General features: G+C 41.7%; 1 protein-coding gene, 3 long non-coding RNA genes and 1 pseudogene across 4 annotated transcripts in view; 3 read left to right on the top strand and 2 right to left on the bottom strand.

Moving 5' to 3' along the window:
* The window catches only part of LOC110530158 (roquin-1), a 36672-nt gene extending 27733 nt beyond the window's left edge, over positions 1 to 8939 (bottom strand). The window contains exons 1-3 of the mRNA XM_021613008.3: positions 8706 to 8939; positions 5903 to 6280; positions 1648 to 1768 (exon numbers count right to left, since the gene is read on the bottom strand). Coding sequence (XP_021468683.3) covers positions 1648 to 1768; positions 5903 to 6133 — 352 coding nt within the window. The 5' untranslated portion in view covers positions 6134 to 6280; positions 8706 to 8939. The remainder of the gene's footprint in view (positions 1 to 1647; positions 1769 to 5902; positions 6281 to 8705) is intronic.
* Positions 8940 to 10226: 1287 nt separating this feature from the next.
* Positions 10227 to 11453, top strand: LOC149982032 (uncharacterized; annotated as a pseudogene).
* Positions 11454 to 12404: 951 nt separating this feature from the next.
* Positions 12405 to 14328, top strand: LOC110530159 (uncharacterized). The gene is made up of 2 exons (XR_016482470.1): positions 12405 to 13806; positions 13945 to 14328. It is a non-coding gene; the product is annotated as an uncharacterized LOC110530159 (long non-coding RNA).
* Positions 14329 to 14372: 44 nt separating this feature from the next.
* LOC149982031 (uncharacterized) lies at positions 14373 to 15724 on the bottom strand. Its single transcript, XR_016482471.1, has 2 exons — positions 15484 to 15724; positions 14373 to 15397 (listed from the first exon to the last, which is right to left on the bottom strand). It is a non-coding gene; the product is annotated as an uncharacterized LOC149982031 (long non-coding RNA).
* Positions 15725 to 17527: 1803 nt separating this feature from the next.
* On the top strand, positions 17528 to 20529 carry LOC118965529 (uncharacterized). Its single transcript, XR_005052912.2, has 2 exons — positions 17528 to 17638; positions 20075 to 20529. It is a non-coding gene; the product is annotated as an uncharacterized LOC118965529 (long non-coding RNA).
* Positions 20530 to 20855: the final 326 nt, after the last annotated feature.

Raw genomic sequence — 20855 nt, 5'->3', positions numbered from 1 at the left:
CAGTAATTTACAAAGCCAGCTATAAATACCAGGCCAGGTTTCCTAGATTTTTCATAGTGCTCTATTGTTTCCAGTACTTGTCTTATATTATCTCCAATATATTGCCCATGTAAAAACCCTGTCTGCTTAGGATGAATAATACCCGACAATACCTTTTTAATTCTATGCATATTGCTAGAAATTTTGCATCATAACACTGAAGTGTAAGGGGACTCCAATTTCTTAAATGGACTAGATCTTTATATTTACCACTTGGGTCCTGTTTCAGTAATAATGAAAATCAGACCTTTGTTGTATATCTGATAATCTACCATTTTAATAGGAGTGGTTAAAATAAGCTAATAATGGTCCTCTTAGTAGTACAAAAAAAGTTAGGTATACCTCCACTGGTATGCATCAAGATGTTCCACCTATGTAATTTGGCCTTCAAATGAGTCTCTGTACAGCTACTAATTTTACATTATTAACATTTAAAAAATCCATGCAATTTAACTTGGGTTAGTGGAAATGGAGACAAACGTAAAAAAATATGCTTAAAGTACTTTGCTTCCTCTTTCAATATATTGTTTGGTGAATCATGGGTGACATTTGTAACAAGTTTCAGTAAATTATTTTTGGCAGCATTTCTATTTTGAAGATAAAAAAAATAAATAATTTGGTGCATTTTTCTTAATATTTCATCCAGTTCGCTTCATTTTTTAAAATGTATTACACTTGATTTTTCTGGAATAAGTTCCTCCATTTCTTTTAGTTTTTTCTATAGTACAGTTTTTATCACTATCCATCTGTACTGTTAGTCCTTCCAATTCCTTTGTTAATATGGACTCTTGACCTAAATTGCTTTGTTTTAGAGATGATTATTGAATTGCATGGCCTCTAATAGGCACATTTAAAAGTGCCCTATACAATAAGGAGAACTGCTATAAATTCTTCTGTCCTGGTTAAAAACAAGTTGTCATCCAATAGGCTATGATTAAACGTCCAATATCCTCACCCATGTGGTAATTCTCTAAGAATAATATACATGCCAATTATTTGATGTTCCGAACGCTTTCTGTCCCCTCTCAACACCTTTTTTTGTTTACTTTTGGTGCCAGCGAGAATGACATACGGAAGTAGTCAAGAAGACTAGCTTGATTGAGCCTCAGCCATGTATATCTCACTAGGTCAGGATATTTAAGCTTCCATACATCCACTAGTTCCAATATATCCATGATAATGGTGTTTTCCTTAAGTGCATGATGGTGATATTTTGTAGTGTGGTTTGTTTACCTATCCATTGAGATAATCAAAACCGTATTATACTCAAAAAGAGCACACAGTGCCACCCACAGGACAGAAGCAGATAAACCGCCAAAAGCATTTCCATCACCCTTACCTCGATAGTATTATATACAGTTGTAAAAAAATATTAAATCTTGCGTATCTTAATTTCCACAATTAACAAATAAAATGCGTAATAATGTGGGCAGTTCTAATGCTTAGGATGTTTCCCTATAAACCAGGATTGCCATTACAAAAATTACATTTTTGGCAAGCAATTAATATTTTAGCAAACAATTATTGTGATTCATGAATTGTTAATTATTTACAATATTGTCATCATCGTCCTGAGTCAGAGTTGGTTCAACACTGTATGCACGTTACCTCTGGTGTTGCTGAGGGGTTTGAGGTAGAGGGCCAGCTCCTCCACACACTGACTGGCCTCCTCATAGTGCTGCGCGTCTTCTGGGCTGGTGATAAGGGCCACCGGCTGGATCTTGGGAACCTGGAATTGACAGGCCACACAAGTGACACAATGGAATATTAATACATGAAAATAAACAATTAAACACTTTTCACATTTAATATGATGCTGGGAATAGTAAATGGGTTAATTTACAGTCAAATAATCAAACAGTCAAATAATCAAACAAAGACCTTTGTTGGCTTATAATATAATTAGATGACTTAATCAATACAGTTATGTGTTGGAGCATTGAGTGTGCAGGTTCTACTTTCCCTATACGCAGTGACATATACTGAACAAAAATATAAACGCAACATGCAACAATTTCAAAGGTTTTACTGAGCTACAGTACATAAGGAAATCAGTCAATTTAAATAAATCCATTAGGCCCTAATCTATGAATTTCACATGACTGGCCAGGGGTGCAGCCATGGGTGGGCCTCACGATCACCTCAGTGATCGGGAGGTGATAGAGCAGCAGCTGTTGCATCCTGAGGTATCTCTGCATGAAAATACATGATCTGAGTGATTGATAGTTGGTATTCCACAGTCATAAAAAGTACAAACTACAAAAGAGAAATTGTCAGACAGCAGAGGCAGCAGCTCTATAGAGATGATCATTTTTAGAAATAATAAAGCAATCAAATAAAACAAAATGTAATATACACAATTGCACTGACCACACACACCTGCCACCTAAGCCCCCTTTTGAGCCTGGAAAAAAACCTGTATGTCAATGGGCATAGACACACACTGAGCAGAGAGAATTGACCCAACTTCACAGCTATAGAATCTTGGACACCCTTGGCTGGCTATGTGTTGACACTTCCAGTCAAATTGTATCACAGATTGTTAAGAGTGACAGAGGAAACAGTGTGATGACAGCGCGTCTTGGCAGTAATAGTAATGTTACCTGACAGGCCACCTGGCAACTTCACAAAAGAAATGTATCGATATCTGCCACACCCCTTTGCATCAGAACAATGTCCTTTCACGTCGACAACATTAGCGATCCCACAACACTACTGTGCCATCACCACGCCCCAAAAAACAATCCAATAAAAAAAGCGAGAGACGCCCTGGTGAGTAACATCCCAAACCGAAACTGCCTTTTGTGATTTAATATATAGTCAGGTTTCCATTGACCCAGGTTTATTCCACAAAAGCAATCTGTAATGGAAACGGCAGAGATAGAATACATTTTCTAAAGGAGCGACAACATGTATCAATCAAATGTATTTATAAAGCCCTTTTTACATCAGCAGATGTCACAAAGTGCTATACAGAAACCCAGCTTAAAACCCCAAAAAGGAAGCAACGCAGATGTAGAAGCACAGTGGCTAGGAAAAACTCCCTAGAAAGGAAGGAATTTAGGAAGAAACCTAGAGAGTTGGACAGTCCTCTTCCTGCTTTGCTGGGTGGAGATTGTAAGAGTACATGGCCATTTAAGGCCAGATTGAACATCTTGAAGAACAAACGTTCATAGATGACCAGCAGGTTCAAATAATAAATCAGTGGTTTTAGACTAGAGGGTGCAACAGGTCAGTACCTCAGGAGTAAATGTCAGTTGGCTTTTTATAGCGGAGCATTCAGAAGTCAATACAGCAGGTGCGGTAGAGAGAGTTGAAAACAGCAGGACCAGGACAAGGTAGCACATCCGGTGATCAGGTCAGGGGCAGGCAGGGTAGCCTAGTGGTTAGAGTGTTGGGCTAGTAACCGAAAGATTGCAAGTTTGAATCCCCGAGCTGACATGGTACAAATCTGCCATTCTGCCCCTGAACAAGGCAGTTAACCCACTGTTCCTAGGCCGCCATTGAAAATAAGTATTTGTTCTTAACTGACTCACCTAGTTAAATACAGGTAAATAAAAAATTAGCCACAGGCAGAACAGTTGAAACTGGAGCAGCAGCACAACCAGGAGTCAAGGGTGGATTTTTCTTTAGTTAAACTTTATTTGCAACAAATAGTTTCTTATAAATGTTGATTGCAAAATAAGTTTGGAAGCTCCACTCCACATTTAATTCTAAATACCCACTGCTTGCTAAATCTATTTTAACTATATAAAAATATATATATTTACAGGACAAGGGTTGTCCTGACTTTCAAGAATGCCTGAACTGCTTTAGCTTGCTTTCTGGTTGGCTGGCAAGTTTCACCATCAAATTATTTCAGATCTACAGGAGTGCAAGTTTCACCATGGCACGGACCGTGGTGCTACGTTGGAACACAATTATTAGAATACGGCAAATATGTAAATTATTGCATTCTATCCATGCTGGTTTTCGCAGGCTACCTGAGGTGACTGCTGTTTTTTTTTTTTTTTTTTTTAAATAGGTGTGAATTCATTACGTCCAGCAGTTTTTAATCAACAAGATAGCTAAATGGTAACTCACCCTTGCGGGCAATTGTCACATCTAATTTCTTTGTGAACTTCCTAAATGTTGACAAAAAAAAAAAAAAAAAAAATCTCTGGACAAATTAATAGAAACATAGCTAGTGATCATAACTGAATAGGCTATTACTCTCAGACCATCTCTGACACACCTTTAAGTAGGGATGGGCATTTGACATTTTTTTGACTGTTCCGAGTACAGCGCGCAACATGCCAAATTTGTCATAGCCATTACATCAGAACCATTACAGATAAATCCTAATTGTTACATTTACCCATATATATATATATATCTATATTTATATGTCAAGAAAACAGTGCCATTTAAGATTAATTTACTGAAACCGTATCAACTGGTTATATTATAGCGTGGAACACAATCTTCAAAAGAGGCAGTAACCTCAGCAGTGGCTCTTGCTTGTACAAGCCTTATGTTAGGAATCAAAAGGACTATGTAATGGTAGCTTAAGTAATTAAATATGAGCTGAAATCAAATTTCCCCATACATATTCAGTTAATAAAAACAAGTGCCATTTGAGAATCATTCATTGAAACTGTAATGAGCTGTGTTACCTGCTCGGCTCTGATAGGGTCACGGCAGTCCTTTGCGGTGGCAAAAGACGTGATGCGAGATTTCTGCTACTTGTCCCCTCTGAGAACGTCTCTTTGTGCTTGATAAGCGTATGATTTCTTATGGAACTAGATGTGCTGTGATAGGAGAGCTTGATATTGCATAGTTTGCATTGCACATGGGTTTCATCAGTTTGATCAAAATACCTTGCTTCCAAACCTCACTGCGTTTGGCCACCATGCTGATAGACCCCACTTTGCGCTATGCGCCTGAAACAGACACCCCACAGCCAATCAGAAGCACTTGACATAAAATAGATGTCATTTAGATTTTTGAATGTTAAATAAGTTGTACGGGGATAGTTAATCCATCTCTGACAATAAACATTTTTTTATGTTAATGTCACGTGCACAAGGTGAAATTTCTTGCAAGCTCTAAATCCAACAACGCAGTAATTAATAGCAATGCAGATAAAGTCGAACAAAACCACACAATAAAATAAGAACGAGAAAGTTAGAAGCTATATACAGGGTCAGTTCCAGTACCATATTTACAATGAGCAGGAATACTGGAGTGAGAGAGGTAGATATGTATAAGGGATAAGGTGACTAGGCATCAGGATGTATGATAAACAGTGTAGCAGGAGCGTAAATGATGATTGTATGCGAGTGTGTGTGCGCAGTCAGTATAAATGTGTGTGGATATTATGTGTGTGTTGGTGTGTGGGAATGTTTATTGGGTAGAGCAGGAGTTACGAAATAAATCTGACAAATAGTATTGCAGTATTTAAAGAAAAACGTGATCTCTGGGTTAAAGATAGAGTTGAGACGTGCGTTCGAGTACTCATGCCCGTCCCTACCTTTAAGGCCAGGTACATGCACCACAACTACTGACCAGAAAGATCTCTGAACAACACAGATCCCAAATAACTCCCCATTAGCTAGGTCCTCCTCTTATCATTAACTACTGTTTCTTCACCCTAAACATCAACAATCAGCTCCTAACTATCACATCTGATGGATTCATCTCCAATACTATTCTGTTGGTAGAATTCCCATGATCCTGTATCCCTAACCCTGGAGACCTTGGCACCTCATCTGTAATAGAAAAGGGGGAACACTGTGGTGGGACAGCGCAACGAACAGATTCTAACTGAATTGAGCCACCCCCCTCCAATCCTGACGCCCCTCTCTCAGGTCTCACAACTCACCTGTCCCCCCACCAGCTGCAGCAGGGCTGTGTTGACGGGCAGCTGCTCGATGTCAGTGGCGATGGCCGTCTGGTCGAAGGGGCAGGCCTTGCGGTGCAGCTTGTTTAGGCACATCTTGCAGACTGTGTGGCCACAGCCCAGCGAAATGGGCCGCCGCACCGTCTCCTCGAACGTCTGAGTGCAAATGGGACACAGCAGGAACTCTGTCCATTGTGGGGCTTGCACGGGCATGGCTGGGCAGCGTGTGTAGGGGTTGGGTGGGTGTGTGTGCAAGTGTTAAAAAAATATTTTAAGATTCCACTGGAATCAAGATTTTTCTTCCGAACTCAATTGTTCTTCAAATGTCACACATCGTGGATGCGCATCACGTCACAAATCCTGAAAGAGAAGGAAAACAATCATAGTGGGATAAAAGCAATGGATTATATATAAACTAGAAGACAAATAGGGTTGAAGTCACCATGTCTCCATCTTGGCACTCCTCCATTGTAAAACATTTTTGAAGCTATAGAAATCCATTTATTAATGTCTACATTCGTTTTTGGACACATGTATTATATTACAGACACCTTAATGAATAATTTGATATATATGTGAGCTAAACACAAAACTACAAAATGAAAACATTTATAAAATCATTCGATGAAGTATAATTATTTGAGACTGCTAATGTTACTGTCCCCACTACAACAACAAAAATACTTAAATACATGTAATTTTCTCCTTGAAACATGTAATTGAAATACTGTAGAATTCCATTAATTCCTATAAAGGACCACTCCTACTGGGTAGTGCCAATATGGCCGACCGGTGGCTTCACAGCCTATCCATTGGCAATACATAGCATCTGTAATCCAGGGTTTGCAGAGAGAAATAGTAATGGCTTCTTTTTGTAGGCACTAACACCACCATGGTTTGTTGGACAAAGCTTTGAGGAAAATTAATGCCATTTTTGGATAAACGCTGAAAATAAGGTCTGTGGTAGACACAAGCGTAGGAAATCTTTAAACATTTGATTATGAGAATCTTTATCAGCTAATGTCCCTTGTGAATTTTTAAGAATTTATGTTGTAAGAAAAAGCAAATAAAGGCTTCATAATTCATAAAGGTTATGTTAACTGACTGCTATAATCTCATAGAACAAAACGTATAAAAAAAATATCCTAAACATGTGTTAAATGCCGAAAATAAGGCTGGAGGTTATTAAACGTATTATTTCCCCCATATCGATGTTAACTAACCAAAGGTAACTCATTTCCGGGTTTTAGGACTACAAACTGGCGAACTCTATATACATCATTGGTTAAAAGCCTGTGGGTTATATTGTGTTGACAGTGACTCTTGCACAATGTAACATTAGCCGAGCCAATTACTTTCACACAACAGATGACTCAAACCGTCATTCTTTACATTTATGGCTGGCAACTATTTGCATAGCTACACTTCTCATAACAAACAACCCAAGTTACAGGAGCTGATAAAGTGGATCTAATTTCTCTTAGCACAGATCAAGCAATAATTGCTACATTTAACTAACGTTAGCTACAATAAAATAAGGTTGGACAAATCCATTGGCCAGTGTCCTGTTAGCCAACTAACGATACTTAGCTGACAGAGAAACGTTAACGTCTGGCTAACTATATTTTCATTAAAATTATACCAGGCACAATCTGAATAGCTTCAATGAACACGCCTAGAGAATATTTTCTGATTAAGGCAAGGCAAGTCAGGCAAGTCAGTTCAATACTGCTGCCTTACAAATTCAAAATGGCTAGGTAAAGAGACAATCCACCACCGGCAAGCTGAATAGTTAGTTAGTAACGTTAGCATGATTGCCATCCAGCAGTGTCGTCTTTAGTTAACCAGCCAACTACCTGATTAAACCTGTTCTGGGTGGTTCAATCATTTTCAAAGCGCCAGAAAATTCAGCCTTCAGATACATAATGAATGGCTGGCCACCCAGACGGCCAAATGACCGATCAAAACAACGACTGACGTTGTTAGCCTGTGGCCTGGCTAGCTTAGTGGACAAAGAGGCGACAACGCTAGCTACTTGACGTAGCTAGTTAACCAACTTATACTGCGCAGAATTAGCTAACTAACAATTTGATCCTGCAAGTTTAGCTACAGCTTCTATATACTCATGCGTTTTATTTCAAATACCAATTAGTTAACCACGCAACACAACACGTCTAACTAGCTTTATGGCAAGTCGCTAAATAGTTGAGTTAAATTCGAGCGACAATTAGCTAACTGGCTACTATATATGGTAAACAACCTTAGATATCTAGCTAACGTTAGATGCTTTCATGACTGAAACGAAAACAAAAACGCATGAAACGAATTTAGTTAAAGAAACTAGGTAAGTTAGCGGGCTGTTAAACTAGCCACATTAACATTACAAGTAAAACAAATAGCTAACTACAAGGGAAATCGTGCTAGCTAGATAACGTAAAGCCATTTCATGTGGCAATAGCTAAAATTGTGTTAGCTAAGCTAGTTAACGTTAGCTATATTTAACACTACCGTTTTACTGTAGTAGACGTCTAGTTAACTGAATATCAAATATTTAGCTAGCTATCGTTGTGTGGCAATCTAATTACTAAACCAGGTTGCAGAATGTTGTTGGCGAGTAAATTAAATAAGCCAGTTAACATACTACTACGTAGTTAGCGAGCTGAGTGGGATGCTAGCTCTCAGTCATGCCAGCTGGCTAGGCTAGCTCAGAAACTAGGCGTCGTTAACGAACATGTATTGTTCACGGTTCATAACATTTTAGCGTTTACATGCACAAATTACTCACTCATTCCAAAACACTTGGAAGACTTTTATCTGTCTTTAGAAAAATCTTGTGTTGTTTTATCGGAAGCCATGTCGCCTATGCAGCTTGGCTGCTGCCGAAGTTTGAGGGTGTCAACTGAGTGTCTGGCTTGTTAGCTAACATTTGAGGTGGGCGATGAGCGACTGCACCCCCGGTTGGTGGGAGAATGCCAGTGCACAGCAAACATGTCGGGCAGCATCGCCATCTGTCACGTCTAGTGGATATAGCCAGAGGAAGCGGTAGCGGCCCATGTCGGTGGAAAATATGTGTCCCTCCAAGTAGGTGGCGTTTTTCGCCTACCAAGCAATGCTTTTTTGTATGGAGATCAATGAGAGTTTCGAATTTGGTCCCAAAAAAAGGAATGGGTTATTTTCTACGTGAGGCTTATTTGATTGAATAGACGTTTCTTAATGCTGGTTGTTACACGAGTAATACACGTGACATCCCCGCAACTTTGAGAAAAACATTTATATCAGAGTTGGCATGGCGATTTATATTAATGACTGAGACTAGTAGCATAGCATCGCTCTCCGTTGAATACAGCAATGTTGCGATTGTTTGTGAGAATGCCAGCAGGTGTGGTTCCCGTGGGGGAAAAATTCTATTGGGTGAAAGTTTCCGGTGGAGGTTGCCATGGATGCCAAGAAGGGGAGTGAGGTGTGTGCTCAAACATACATGCATGTGGGGGTCTGGGAGAGGAAATGTGACCATCTGATGAATGGGCATGTGCCTGAACTCAATTTTAAACACCAATTTTAGTCTCACTCATTCATTTCTAATGACCGGTCTTTTTTTTCTTTTTTTTTTACCAGGAACACCACAGGGGCACAAATGTTAAATAAAACACCCAAAGTTTAATGAAAATCATCAAAAAGTATATTGTGTGTTCAGATGCCCTGTGTGGACAAAGTCATGGAACCTTATGACAATCAGATTAAATTAACTACATTTTCAGAGAGAGAACGTGTAAATGGTCGAATTGGACCGATTCACAAGTTTTCTTCAAGGGTGGTGGATTACATCTGTCCGGGTAGGTTATTGACCTTGTTCAAATATTTTATAGTCATTTTGAAATTATTTTGTGATAGTGTATTTCTATCCTCTGGTACACTTGAAACTCAATGTCAGGGGAATTCTTTCAGTTGCAAATAGGTCATTCATTCATGTGCGATAGCCTACAGTTGGATGCTTAGTAACAGATCATTGTTGTTCTTGTACTATTTACTTTTATTAGTACAACTGGACAAATTCTGTGCCTAATCAGTCTGCAGCTGATCATAAAGAAAAATAGAACAAAATTACAAGTAATGCACTTTTTTATATATATTTTAATGTCTTCATCCCATGTCTTTTATGGCAACACCACTTTCTGATATGGTCAGTACAATGCCAGCTATCACACATATGTTTCTTATGTACTGGTGGCTTATTTCCATTCTAAATGATTATCCATTATCCTATGTAGTAATCATTTGATAAAGGGTAGACATTAAATTAAATTCACTACTTCAGATATCCTAGTTCTAGTGAGTCTATTTTACCAGCTGCCTGCAACAATTAGTGATCCCTTTCTCCTCATTAGGTTCCAATCAAACTTGTTTTCTTTGCCTTGTCAGCTAATGGAGGTGCAAATCACACAAATATCGCCTTCTGCCAGCTCTTCGCATTGGACAAAAGCCTCTGATGACCGGGGCTTCCTCCTGAGCCTCGTCCTCGAGCCTGGCACACTCTCTGCATCCTCTCCCTTACATTCCCCCTCCTCCCCCTCTGCTCCAGGCTCTGCCGTCCATGACCTGCAGTCCAAGGTGAAGGCACTCTCCCAGAAATCCAGCGGGAGATAGAGAAAGAGCGAGTGGGAGGACAAGAGGGCCTTAGAGCTCCAGGCAGGGGGGCCTGTCTCGTCCCAGGCAGAAGGCCCGCAGTAGGGGGAGGTGCCACTGCCCGTGCCCTCCCGGTGCTTTGACCAAAGGAGGAGGTCCAGCAGTAGTGAAGACGATGTGGTGCAGAAGATGGTGGCCAGGGTACAGCTCAACACCTACCTGACTGAACCACAGAGGGAGCAGGAGAGCAGGGGTACCATGGGGAAGGGGGCAGAGAAGGGGGAGAGGGGAGGCCTGGCTGGATGTGTGCCAGGGCAGCCTCGTGGGTTCGGGGAGGGGGCCAGCTTGGAGAGCTTGGACAACATCCAGTCGGACAGCACCGGCGGAAAGATGGAGGACCCCCCTCCTTCTCCAAAACCTGCTTCTTCGTCCTCCTCTGCCTCATCTTCCTCCTCATCTCCCTCCTCTCACAGACACTGGGCACCCCCTAAAGGCTTCTGCAGGGTGGCACGCTCAGAGACTCTGAACGGAGTAGCCACTCAGTCTACCGTAGGCACTCAGACTACGATGCCCATAGCCTCGTCATTTGTATCTCTGAAGGACAAACCCCCTGTTAATGCCACCCTCTCAAGGACAAGGACAAGGGCTGTTGGGACATGCTATGTTCGGACAGCCTGCACTGCTACCCGGAGAGGGGAAGAGAAAGGTGCCGTGGACATCCTGTACCTGTGTGTCGACCAGATAGACAACAGAGATGGCATGATCATGAAGTTCCAGTGAAGATATGAAATGTTGGTACGCCTTGTTGTAAGACAAGTCTGGGTACTTGGAGAAGTTAACTGAAAAAGATAGATACTAAATTCCCCTTGCTGACCGCTCATGGTTGAAGAACATGGTACATGGTAGCACGTGTGCTGTGGGACAGAGTGTTCATCAAGAGTGTGGGAGGTAAACAAATAGGTCCAGCTTTGGAACACAAATCATTTGCTCGATAATGCTGGGATTGGGAAGGAGGGCTTAGTTTCACCTTTTAGATGCACCTCCTTTTCAAGTGAATGTCAATTGTTTTGTAAGCAAACCAGGCGTCGTTGATGAAGTAAATCCCTTCATTATAAAATGTGCTTAGAACTGTTCAGTCTGGGGCCCAGTCTCAGATCTTGTGTCAGACGATCAGAGCTCTATGGTTTCTGTTTCCGTGAGTACCTCCCACCACCAGGAGCACTTAGAGGAACAGATGTGTTGGTGTTGTGGAGCTATTATTAGCACTCTGGGGAGGGGCGAGTCTGTTTATGTCCTTCTTTGCGTCTGCCCATGGGTGCGTTTGTTTGTTTGTACGCGTGTGATTGTGCGGGGTGGGGTTAAAGTTGAACCACAGTGACACGGAGTGCATGGCACAGTCAGATGTTAATGTTTTAATACCGATCTGTAAGGCCCATGAATTTGACAGGCATTAGGATCCGAGATGAGCTTGGGGACGTTCCATGGGTTTGATGTGATGTGTGGCTTACCTTCAACCTTAATGGCTGAGTAAAGCCCTCCGCAGTTTTAGTACCTGCATACATGCTTTAACAATGCACTTCTGCTGCTCAGTTTGCGTTAGAGCTAAACTGTGACCAAAGTTTCTCAAATATCCCACCATGTAAATGTATCTTGATGCATCTTCACCCCTAAACGTCAACCATGTGAATTGAAAGTGGCTTTGCGTAACAATGTAATAGCATTTGTGTTAATGCTAAGCTTGTTGAGTTGAACGGTTCCTTTGGATTTGTTGCAACGGATGCATGACGGTCCATTTGCATGGCATGGAACTAAGTTTGGAAAGATTTATTTTAATGGTGAAAGGTCTCTTTTTTGTTTCCAGTGTCTCTAGACACATCTGCCTTTGCGGGACCATGAGTGGGATTCAGCCATTCTACAACAAGTGCTGGCCCGGTAAGGAATATCACACTAGTGTCTGTCTGCATAGAAAAGTGGGGTGGGTGTGTGTGCAAGGATGGATGGGGGTTCAACTACCTTTATGGGGGATAGTTTTGCCCCCCTATATATTCTTTATTTGGTTCAAAAATAAAACGTTGTCCTCACTAGCATCATGCACACCTGAACGTTGCATTGCCCCGAGGGACATGGTTGAAGCGTAAATCACTTTGAACAAATCAATGAAAGCAGGCTGGCCACAGATGGAAAACTCATTTTTGTCAGAGCTACAGATTGAAACATAGGCTACAGCAAAGATGCTAAGAAAGCATATGACATCCGATCACACCTCTCCCGTGAGAGTGGAAGTAGTGGGTAAATACGAAGCATCACAAAGCTAAGCTACAGACACAACAGCTTCCTTACATCCAGGAGTGGATGAGTATGCAGATGACAAGGATAAGGGTGTGTCATGCTCTCTTGGCCACTAAAGCAGATAGAGCAGAGGATCAAGTGGAATACAGTGGATAAAGTACAATACAGGGGCTAAGCTACGCTGTTGGGCATATGACGCTCCTCTCCTAATGCTCGCCACCATGCTCCAGTCCTATCTGATTTGATATAAGAAGGCTTAACGTTGAAGATTCGGGCGTTCATAGCTCCACTCTCTATAAGTCTATCCGTAGGGCATATGATGTTCTCTGGATATGTACCGGTGCAGAATCAGCTCGGTACAACTGAAGGCCCCAGATGTGTGGTGCAGGCAAATGAGTCGGGAAAAAAATACACTTAATTCGTGTGGGTTCGGATCCCACCGCTGCCATCAATTATGTAAGGCGAGGATTCAGTAAAGGGTAGGGCAACTGCATTCTTCAATGGTGTTGTAGCAACATCATAGAGGTAGATAGATGGCGCACTTGGACCAAAAGCCTGCTTTAGCATGGGTAGCACCATTGAGGACTTTCACAATTTCGAAGTAGTCAACTAGGTGGAACTTGCTATGGGTTAATAAGGAAGAATCACAGAATTCCAACCAGGTTAGCAGCTTTAAAACTGTTCAGACTATACATACTCCAGCATTTATTTAAAAACTGCTAATACACCAATAGAAGAATAATAAATTGACTACTTTAAAATGGAGCTAGCCCCCAATGGTGTTGCCCATGCTGTAACAGAAGACGCCTTTACGAAGATAAAAGGGGTGCTATCTTTCCATATCTATGATCAATCAATAAACAAACATGTTGCCACTTCAATTACTAGCTTAAAGACAACCCTGATCCCAAATCATCCCAATAAACTATTCAAGTATCCCACAGGGTGATTGCGCCCTCTCCTGGCAATGATTGGTAAGACATTTATATCACCTATATACAGTATATATATATATATATATATATATATATATATATATATATATATATATATATATTACTATTTCTATATCTCCCTCTCCCATTTACCCTCTGTCTCTATGTGATTGACAGGTCACACGTCAACCCTGACAAAATTCCCCTGAGCCCCAGACACGAGTGGGCCATGCTACTGCTGGAGAAGGCTTGGTTAAAAGCACACTTCAATCACGCCAAAGGGGAACGCCCCCCAACCCGCCGTGCCCATTCTGCCCAGATATATAACCCGTAAGCCAGCTGTGCCCTGCTGTCAATCAACTGTATTTGTTCCTTTGTCGATCTCTATCAACACCCTCTTCTGTTCACCTGTCTGACTACCTGTATCTTTTGAGAAGTGTAACTTGTTCCAAAAAACCCTTTTGATTTATTTCACAAAATGTTTACATTCTGTCATAAAGAGCACATGTTTAACATAATAAAAAAACATGCTTTCCCATCTCAAGAGCTTAAATTTAAAAAGTACTATAGTAAGTGCCTATTAAGTACCAAATAAATTAACAGGGTTGACCGTAAAAGGGTTGACAATTTAATAATAAATCAGCCATAAATCTGCTCGTGACAGCAGGAATGGAAGCTTTTTGTGTGCAACAGAGAGTGGCAATTGAAGGCAGGTTTCACAAAAAAAACTGTAATTTCTAGCCTGTCTGTCTACGGGTAACAGGGTTGACTTGTTATGCTCGACCAGCTCAGTTTTCCACCACAAAACACCAGAAAATTGCCCTTTTTAAATTTTTTTTTTTTTTTTTACCAGCTCACCTGTTTTTACACTCTGATTTGACTTAGGTGTTTAATATTTCTATATAACAATAAAAAAAAGAATAGTTTCACCATATTAAAACTTCAGTTCACATAACAAGGTTGACCTGAGAATGAGGGACAGGCGTAAACTAATCATAATAAATAATCATCATCAGAAATGACTTCGTCAAAGCAACAAAATAGCTAGTGCTTTACAATGACAGTGAAAACTTGGGAGACATTTTTTGGATGAAGTGGTTTGAAATCTTCCTAGAATTGGCACAAGGTTGATGGAGCCTTTATTCATATACAAAATCTGATTTATTGAATGATCCAAGTGGTCTATATTAAAGGGCACTTTATTTCATGTAACAGGCTTTTGAAATTCAGTATTGATGCACAATTTCCACTTAAAATATCAAAGGGATGCAAAAGGCACTCATTTCGTGGAACGACCCAACTACCAATGACTGATCGTTTCAGAATCATAACTCTGGTTTCTGATTGGAAACACAGAGTGGGTAGTTTAGAGATATAGAGACTGCTCTATGGCTTACACCATGGCATTTACGTAATGGTTATTTTGTTCCTGAAATCCGCTCTTATACTGTATCAGTGGGATCCATTCACAACAAATGGTATTAGGAAAACTGACACACACACACATAATCGTCGGTATGAGAACTCGCCCACGCCGGTGCGGTTTGAGGACGAATCAGAGAACGAAGCGGAGTCTTGCTACCTGGATCAGGAGAGTGGGCGGGCCACGGGCCAGAAATCCAAGGGCATTCTAGAAAAGAAGACAGAGCGTAGAATCAGCATTACAGGCCCTACTCCAATACTGGAGGACGTCAGTTTCACGAATGCTGTTTCTACCCAGGTGACGGAGTCAGCGATGTTGGTGAGGAAATGAAAAGATTGTGGATCTAATCTTAGGGATCTTCCGGTGCCCGAACCACAGACTGCTACGGCCCAGCCCGGAAACGCGGAGGAGAATCAGGGGAAGAAGGTCACTCGCTGTGTCCTACCAGCTCAATCAGATGGGATCCCCCAACTAGAACAGCCCAGCAGTGGCTGCCCCAAAGTGGCAGCGGTCACCATCGGGGAGGTCCTGATTCTGGGAGAGGAATCAGTTTAATCAGCTTCTTGATATGCCACACCTGTCAAGTGGATGAATTATCTTGGCAAAGGAGAAATGCTCACTAACAGTGACGTAAACAGATGAGTGAAAAACTTTTTAGAGAAATATGATTTTTGTGCATATGGAACATTTCTGGGATCTTTTATTTCAGCTCATGAAACATGGGCCCAACACTTTACATGTTGAGTTTATATTTTTGTTCAGTTTATATATACAGTACCAGTCAAAAGCTTGGACACATCTACTCATTCCAGGGGTTTTCTTTATTTGTACTATTTTCTACATTGTAGAATAATAGTGAAGCCATCAAAACTATGAAATAACACATATGGAATCATGTAGTAATCCAAAAAGTGTTAAACAAATCAAAATATATTTAAGATTCTTCAAATTAGCCACCCTTTGCCTTGATGACAGCTTCGCACACTCTTGGCATTCTCTCAACCAGCTTCATGAGGTAGTCACCTGGAATGCATTTTAGTTAACAGGTGTGCCTTGTTAAAAGTTCATTTGTGGAATTTAATGCGTTTGAGCCAATCAGTTTTTTTGTGACAAGGTAGGGGTGGTATACAGAAGATAGCCCTATTTGGTAAAAGAAATAAGCAAAGAGAAACGACAGTCCATCCTTACTTTAAGACATGAGGATCAGTCAATCCGGAAAATTTCAAGAACTTTGAAAGTTTCTTCAAGTGCAGTCACAAAAACATCAAGCACTATGATGAAACTGGCTCTCATGAGGACTGCCACAGGAAAGGAAGACCCAGAGTTACCTCTGCTGCAGAGGATACGTTCATTCAAATTAACTGCACCTCAGATTGCAGCCCAAATAAATGCATCACAGAGTTCAAGTAACAGACACATCTCAACATCAACTGTTCAGAGGAGACTGTAAATCAGGCCTTCATGGTTAAATTGCTGCAAAGAAACCACTACTAAAGGACACCAATATGAAGAAGAGACTTGCACCGGCCAAGAAACACGAACAATGTACATTAGACCGGTGGAAATCTGTCCTTTGGTCTTTTTGTTTCCAACCACTATGTCTTTGTGAGATGCAGAGTAGGTGAGTGGATGATCTCCGCATGTGTGGTTCCCACCGTGAAGCATGGAGGAGGAGGTGTGATGGTGCTTTGCTGGTGACACTGTCAGTTATTTATTTAGAATTCAAGGCACACTTAACCAGCATGGCTTCCACAGCATTCTGCAGTGATACACCATCCCATCTGGTTTGCGCTTAGTGGGACTGTCATTTGGACAAGGACAATGACCCAAAACACACCTCCAGGATGCTCTGTCTGTACACGTTGGTAACGTATGTGGGAGGTCTATGGCAGAGTGGGATGGTAGACCCAAACTCTCACTGCGACGGTTCTTCTCCTTCGTTGAGCTGCACAGTGTGGGCAGGCTGGTGAAGGGAGGGCGCTCCACCAGCATGGAACAGCTCAGTATCTCAGCGCCTCTGGCCAGCTCCGCCTCACCCAGCCACACCCACAGGCTTCACCCCAACGCCCGCCAGCAGAGGACCCCCTCACTACAGGCACGGTGCACAGTAAGCATCAGTCCTTCAATTCAGGTCAGCTCAGTTGCATTCTCACTAACTCATTAAGCAACAGAAAGGCCTATGGCACTTTACTCTTATACCATTCTTTAACATGTTCATGTTGAGATGTATTTGCATGGCTGACATACAAGAGACTGTCTGTGACTGTCAGCACTCAGGGGACAACATCAACTGCACTGATGATGACACCTTGTTGCAATGTGCTTCTCTGTCACCAGGTGTCCCCACTGGCCCAGCTTCGGAAGCCTCTCTGTGCAGCGTCTGGAGAGGAGAGTGGAGCGTTCAACCATTCTGGGAGGGGTGCCCGTGCCTTAAAGCCTAGCACCCAGGTACTGTGTGTGTGTGTGTGTGTGTGTGTGTGTGTGTGTGTGTGTGTGTGTGTGTGTGTGTGTGTGTGTGTGTGTGTGTGTGTGTGTGTGTGTGTGTGTGTGTGTGTGTGTGTGTGTGTGTGTGTGTGTGTGTGTGTGTGTGTGTGTGTGTGTGTGGAGAGAGGGAGAGAGAAGGACAAAAGAGATTTATCATTGTGTATAGGCTCTAAATCAACTAGCTCTGCCAATAGTACTCTGTACTTTCCAATCTTTCAAATGGTAAAAAAAAACTATAATGAAACAGAAATTCAATTCCAATCAAGAAATTTCAGGACAACATATGGAACATAAAGGAAAAGGGGGAATGTGAATACTGTCATCCTTTTTGACAACACTACAAACACACGCAGTTCTTCTTAATCTACACTGAACAAATGCCATTCCATATGCACAAAAACCTTATTTCTCTCAAATGGTGTGCACAAATTTGTTTACATCCCTGTTAGTGAGCATTTCACTTTTGCCAAGAGAATCCATCCACCTGACAGGTGTGGCATATCAAACAGCTAATTAAACAGCATGATCAGTACACAGGTGAACCTTGTGCTGGGGACAATAAAAGGCCATTTTAAAATATGCAGTTCTGTCACACAACACAATGCCACAGATGTCTCAAGTTTTGAGGTAGTGTGCAATTGGCATGCTGAGTGCAAGAATGTCCACCAGAGCTGTTGCCAGATAATTTAATGTTAATTTCTCTACCATAGGCCGCCTCCCAATGTAATTTTAGAATATTTGGCAGTACGTCCAACCGATCTCACAATCACAGACCACTTGTAACCATGCCTTACCAGGACCTCCACAGTTGGCTTATTCATTTGCAGGATCGTCTGAGACCAGCCATCCGGACAGTTGGTGAAACTTTAGGTTTGTACAACCGAAGAATTTCTGCACAAACTGTCAGAAACCATCTCATCTGCCTGCTCGTTGTCCTCACCACGGTCTTGAACTGACTGCAGTTCGTCGTAGTAACTAACTTCAGTGGGCAAATGCTCCCCGTCAATGTCCACTGGCACACTGGAGAAGTATGCTCTTCATAGATGAGTTCCGGTTTCAACTGTACCGGGCAGATAGCAGACGGCGTGTATGGCGTCATGTGGGCGAGCGGTTTGCTGATGTCAACGTGAACAGAGTGCCCCAGGTGGAGTTATGGTATGGGCAGGCATAAGCTATGTACAACGAATAAGATTGCATATAAATGGCAATTTGAATGCGCAGTATTACCGTGACAAGCTCCTGAGGCCCATTGTTGTGCCATTCATCTGCCGCCATCACCTCGTGATGCATGATAATGTTTGGGATGCTCTGAATCGACGTGTACGACAGCGTGTTTCAGTTCCAGCCAATAGTTGGAGCAGCTGTACACAGCCCATTTGTAAATAGCCCATCCAACTACCTACCTCATCCCAATATTTGTTTTTGTTTTTCTGCTCTTTTGCACACCAGTATTTCGAATTGCACATCGTCATCTGCACATACAGAATATCACTCCAGTGTAAATTGCTCAGTTGAAATGACTTTGCCACTATTGGCCTATTTATTGCCTTACCTCCTTACTTCATTTGCACTCTGTGTTTTTGTTTTTGTCGCACTGCTTTGCTATATCTTGGTCAGGTCGCAGTTGTAAATGAGAACTTGTTCTCAACTGGCCTACCTGGTTAAATAAAGGTGAAATATTTTTGGGGGAATAAAAACAAATATCCAGCAACTTCGTACAGCCATTGAAGAGGAGTGGGACAACATTCCACTGACCACAATCAACAGCCTGATCAACTCTGTGCGAAGGAAATGTGTCACGCTGCATGAGGCAAATGGTGGTCACACCAAATACGGACTGGTGTTCTGATCCACGCCCCTACATGTTTTTTAAAGGTATCTGTGACCAACAGATGCATATCTGTACTCCCAGTCATGTGAAATCCATAGATTAGGGCCTAATGAATGTATTTCAATTGACTGATTTCCTCATATGAACTGTAACTCGGGAAAGTCTTTGAAATGATTGCATGTTACGTTTATATTTTTGTTCAGTGTAGATTGTAGACCTTATTTCACACTAGGCAATGTTTGACTTGGCAAAATGCCTTGTGTTTATACAAACCATATAGCCTGATTATTGTAAGAACCCAATTTCCAATAGGAGCCCGATTTTGACAACTGCCACTAATTTTTCATGAAGGTAAATATATACCCCCACTACATTTCACCGGAATGTCTGTATCCTACTATCTCTAGTGATCCAGAGAGCCCTGAGTGTGGAAGAGGTCCCATGGGGCTTGTCATCCAGGACTTCCCTGATGGGACCCTTCTCCTAGAGCTTACCAGAGCCCCATTTATCTCCATCCCTCTATCGCCCTCCCTCCACCCCTCTCTCTCCACCCCTCTCTCTCATCTCAGGTGTGTATGTGGAGCAGGTAGGGGACGGTTCCTGGGCGCTGGGGATGAGATCCTGGAGGTGAACGGGGAGGCAGTGGCTGGACTGACCCTGGATCAGGTGTCAGGTCTCATGACTCCGTCGAAACCAGCGATGAGCAATGCAATACTGGAATATTCCATTATCCATTTCAATAAATTAAAAAACACTGGACACTGCCCTGTGATGATGTCATGACGAAAACACGAGAATGGAAATAAGCAAGCATAATGAGAGATTTGTTTAACTCTGGGAGAACCAAAGGAAGGACATAATCAACCTAATTATATTTGTCCATTATTAGGCCTAGTCTTTGAAGATTCAGGCAAATGTAAGTACTGGTAAATCCAAACGGATGTCAAATAAAACAGAGGAGAAATAAGATGCTGCACCTAATGGTCATTTTGCATTTCACAATAAATCACATATTGTTTCGAAGGTGATAGTGAAATCTGTTTATTAAATTAGGCTACCTGTTTAACCTGCACTCACTCGTCCTATGCAATATTTGGTAACTTGCTAAATGACAGTTCAACCCAATAGTTGACATTTTTCTAACACACAGCCTCCCTTGCGAATCTAATTGCAAGCTTTGTTGAAAAAGCTCATTCATCAAATATCTCTACTACCGAGGTAGCGGACTTTCTTATGAACTTTACCAACAGCTTGGGGCCCGAGACCAGGTTTTGTAGAATCTAGCTCCAACTACATTGATTCGCCGAAGGTCAATACTTAATACTTAAAAAATACATATATCAAACGTTC

This window comes from Oncorhynchus mykiss, chromosome 8 (assembly GCF_057628025.1).
Source record: "Oncorhynchus mykiss isolate SJ-2025 chromosome 8, ASM5762802v1, whole genome shotgun sequence".
Taxonomy (NCBI): domain Eukaryota; kingdom Metazoa; phylum Chordata; class Actinopteri; order Salmoniformes; family Salmonidae; genus Oncorhynchus; species Oncorhynchus mykiss.
The sequence above is the reverse complement of the archived record's forward strand: the minus strand, read 5'-3'. Positions and strand labels throughout refer to the sequence as shown.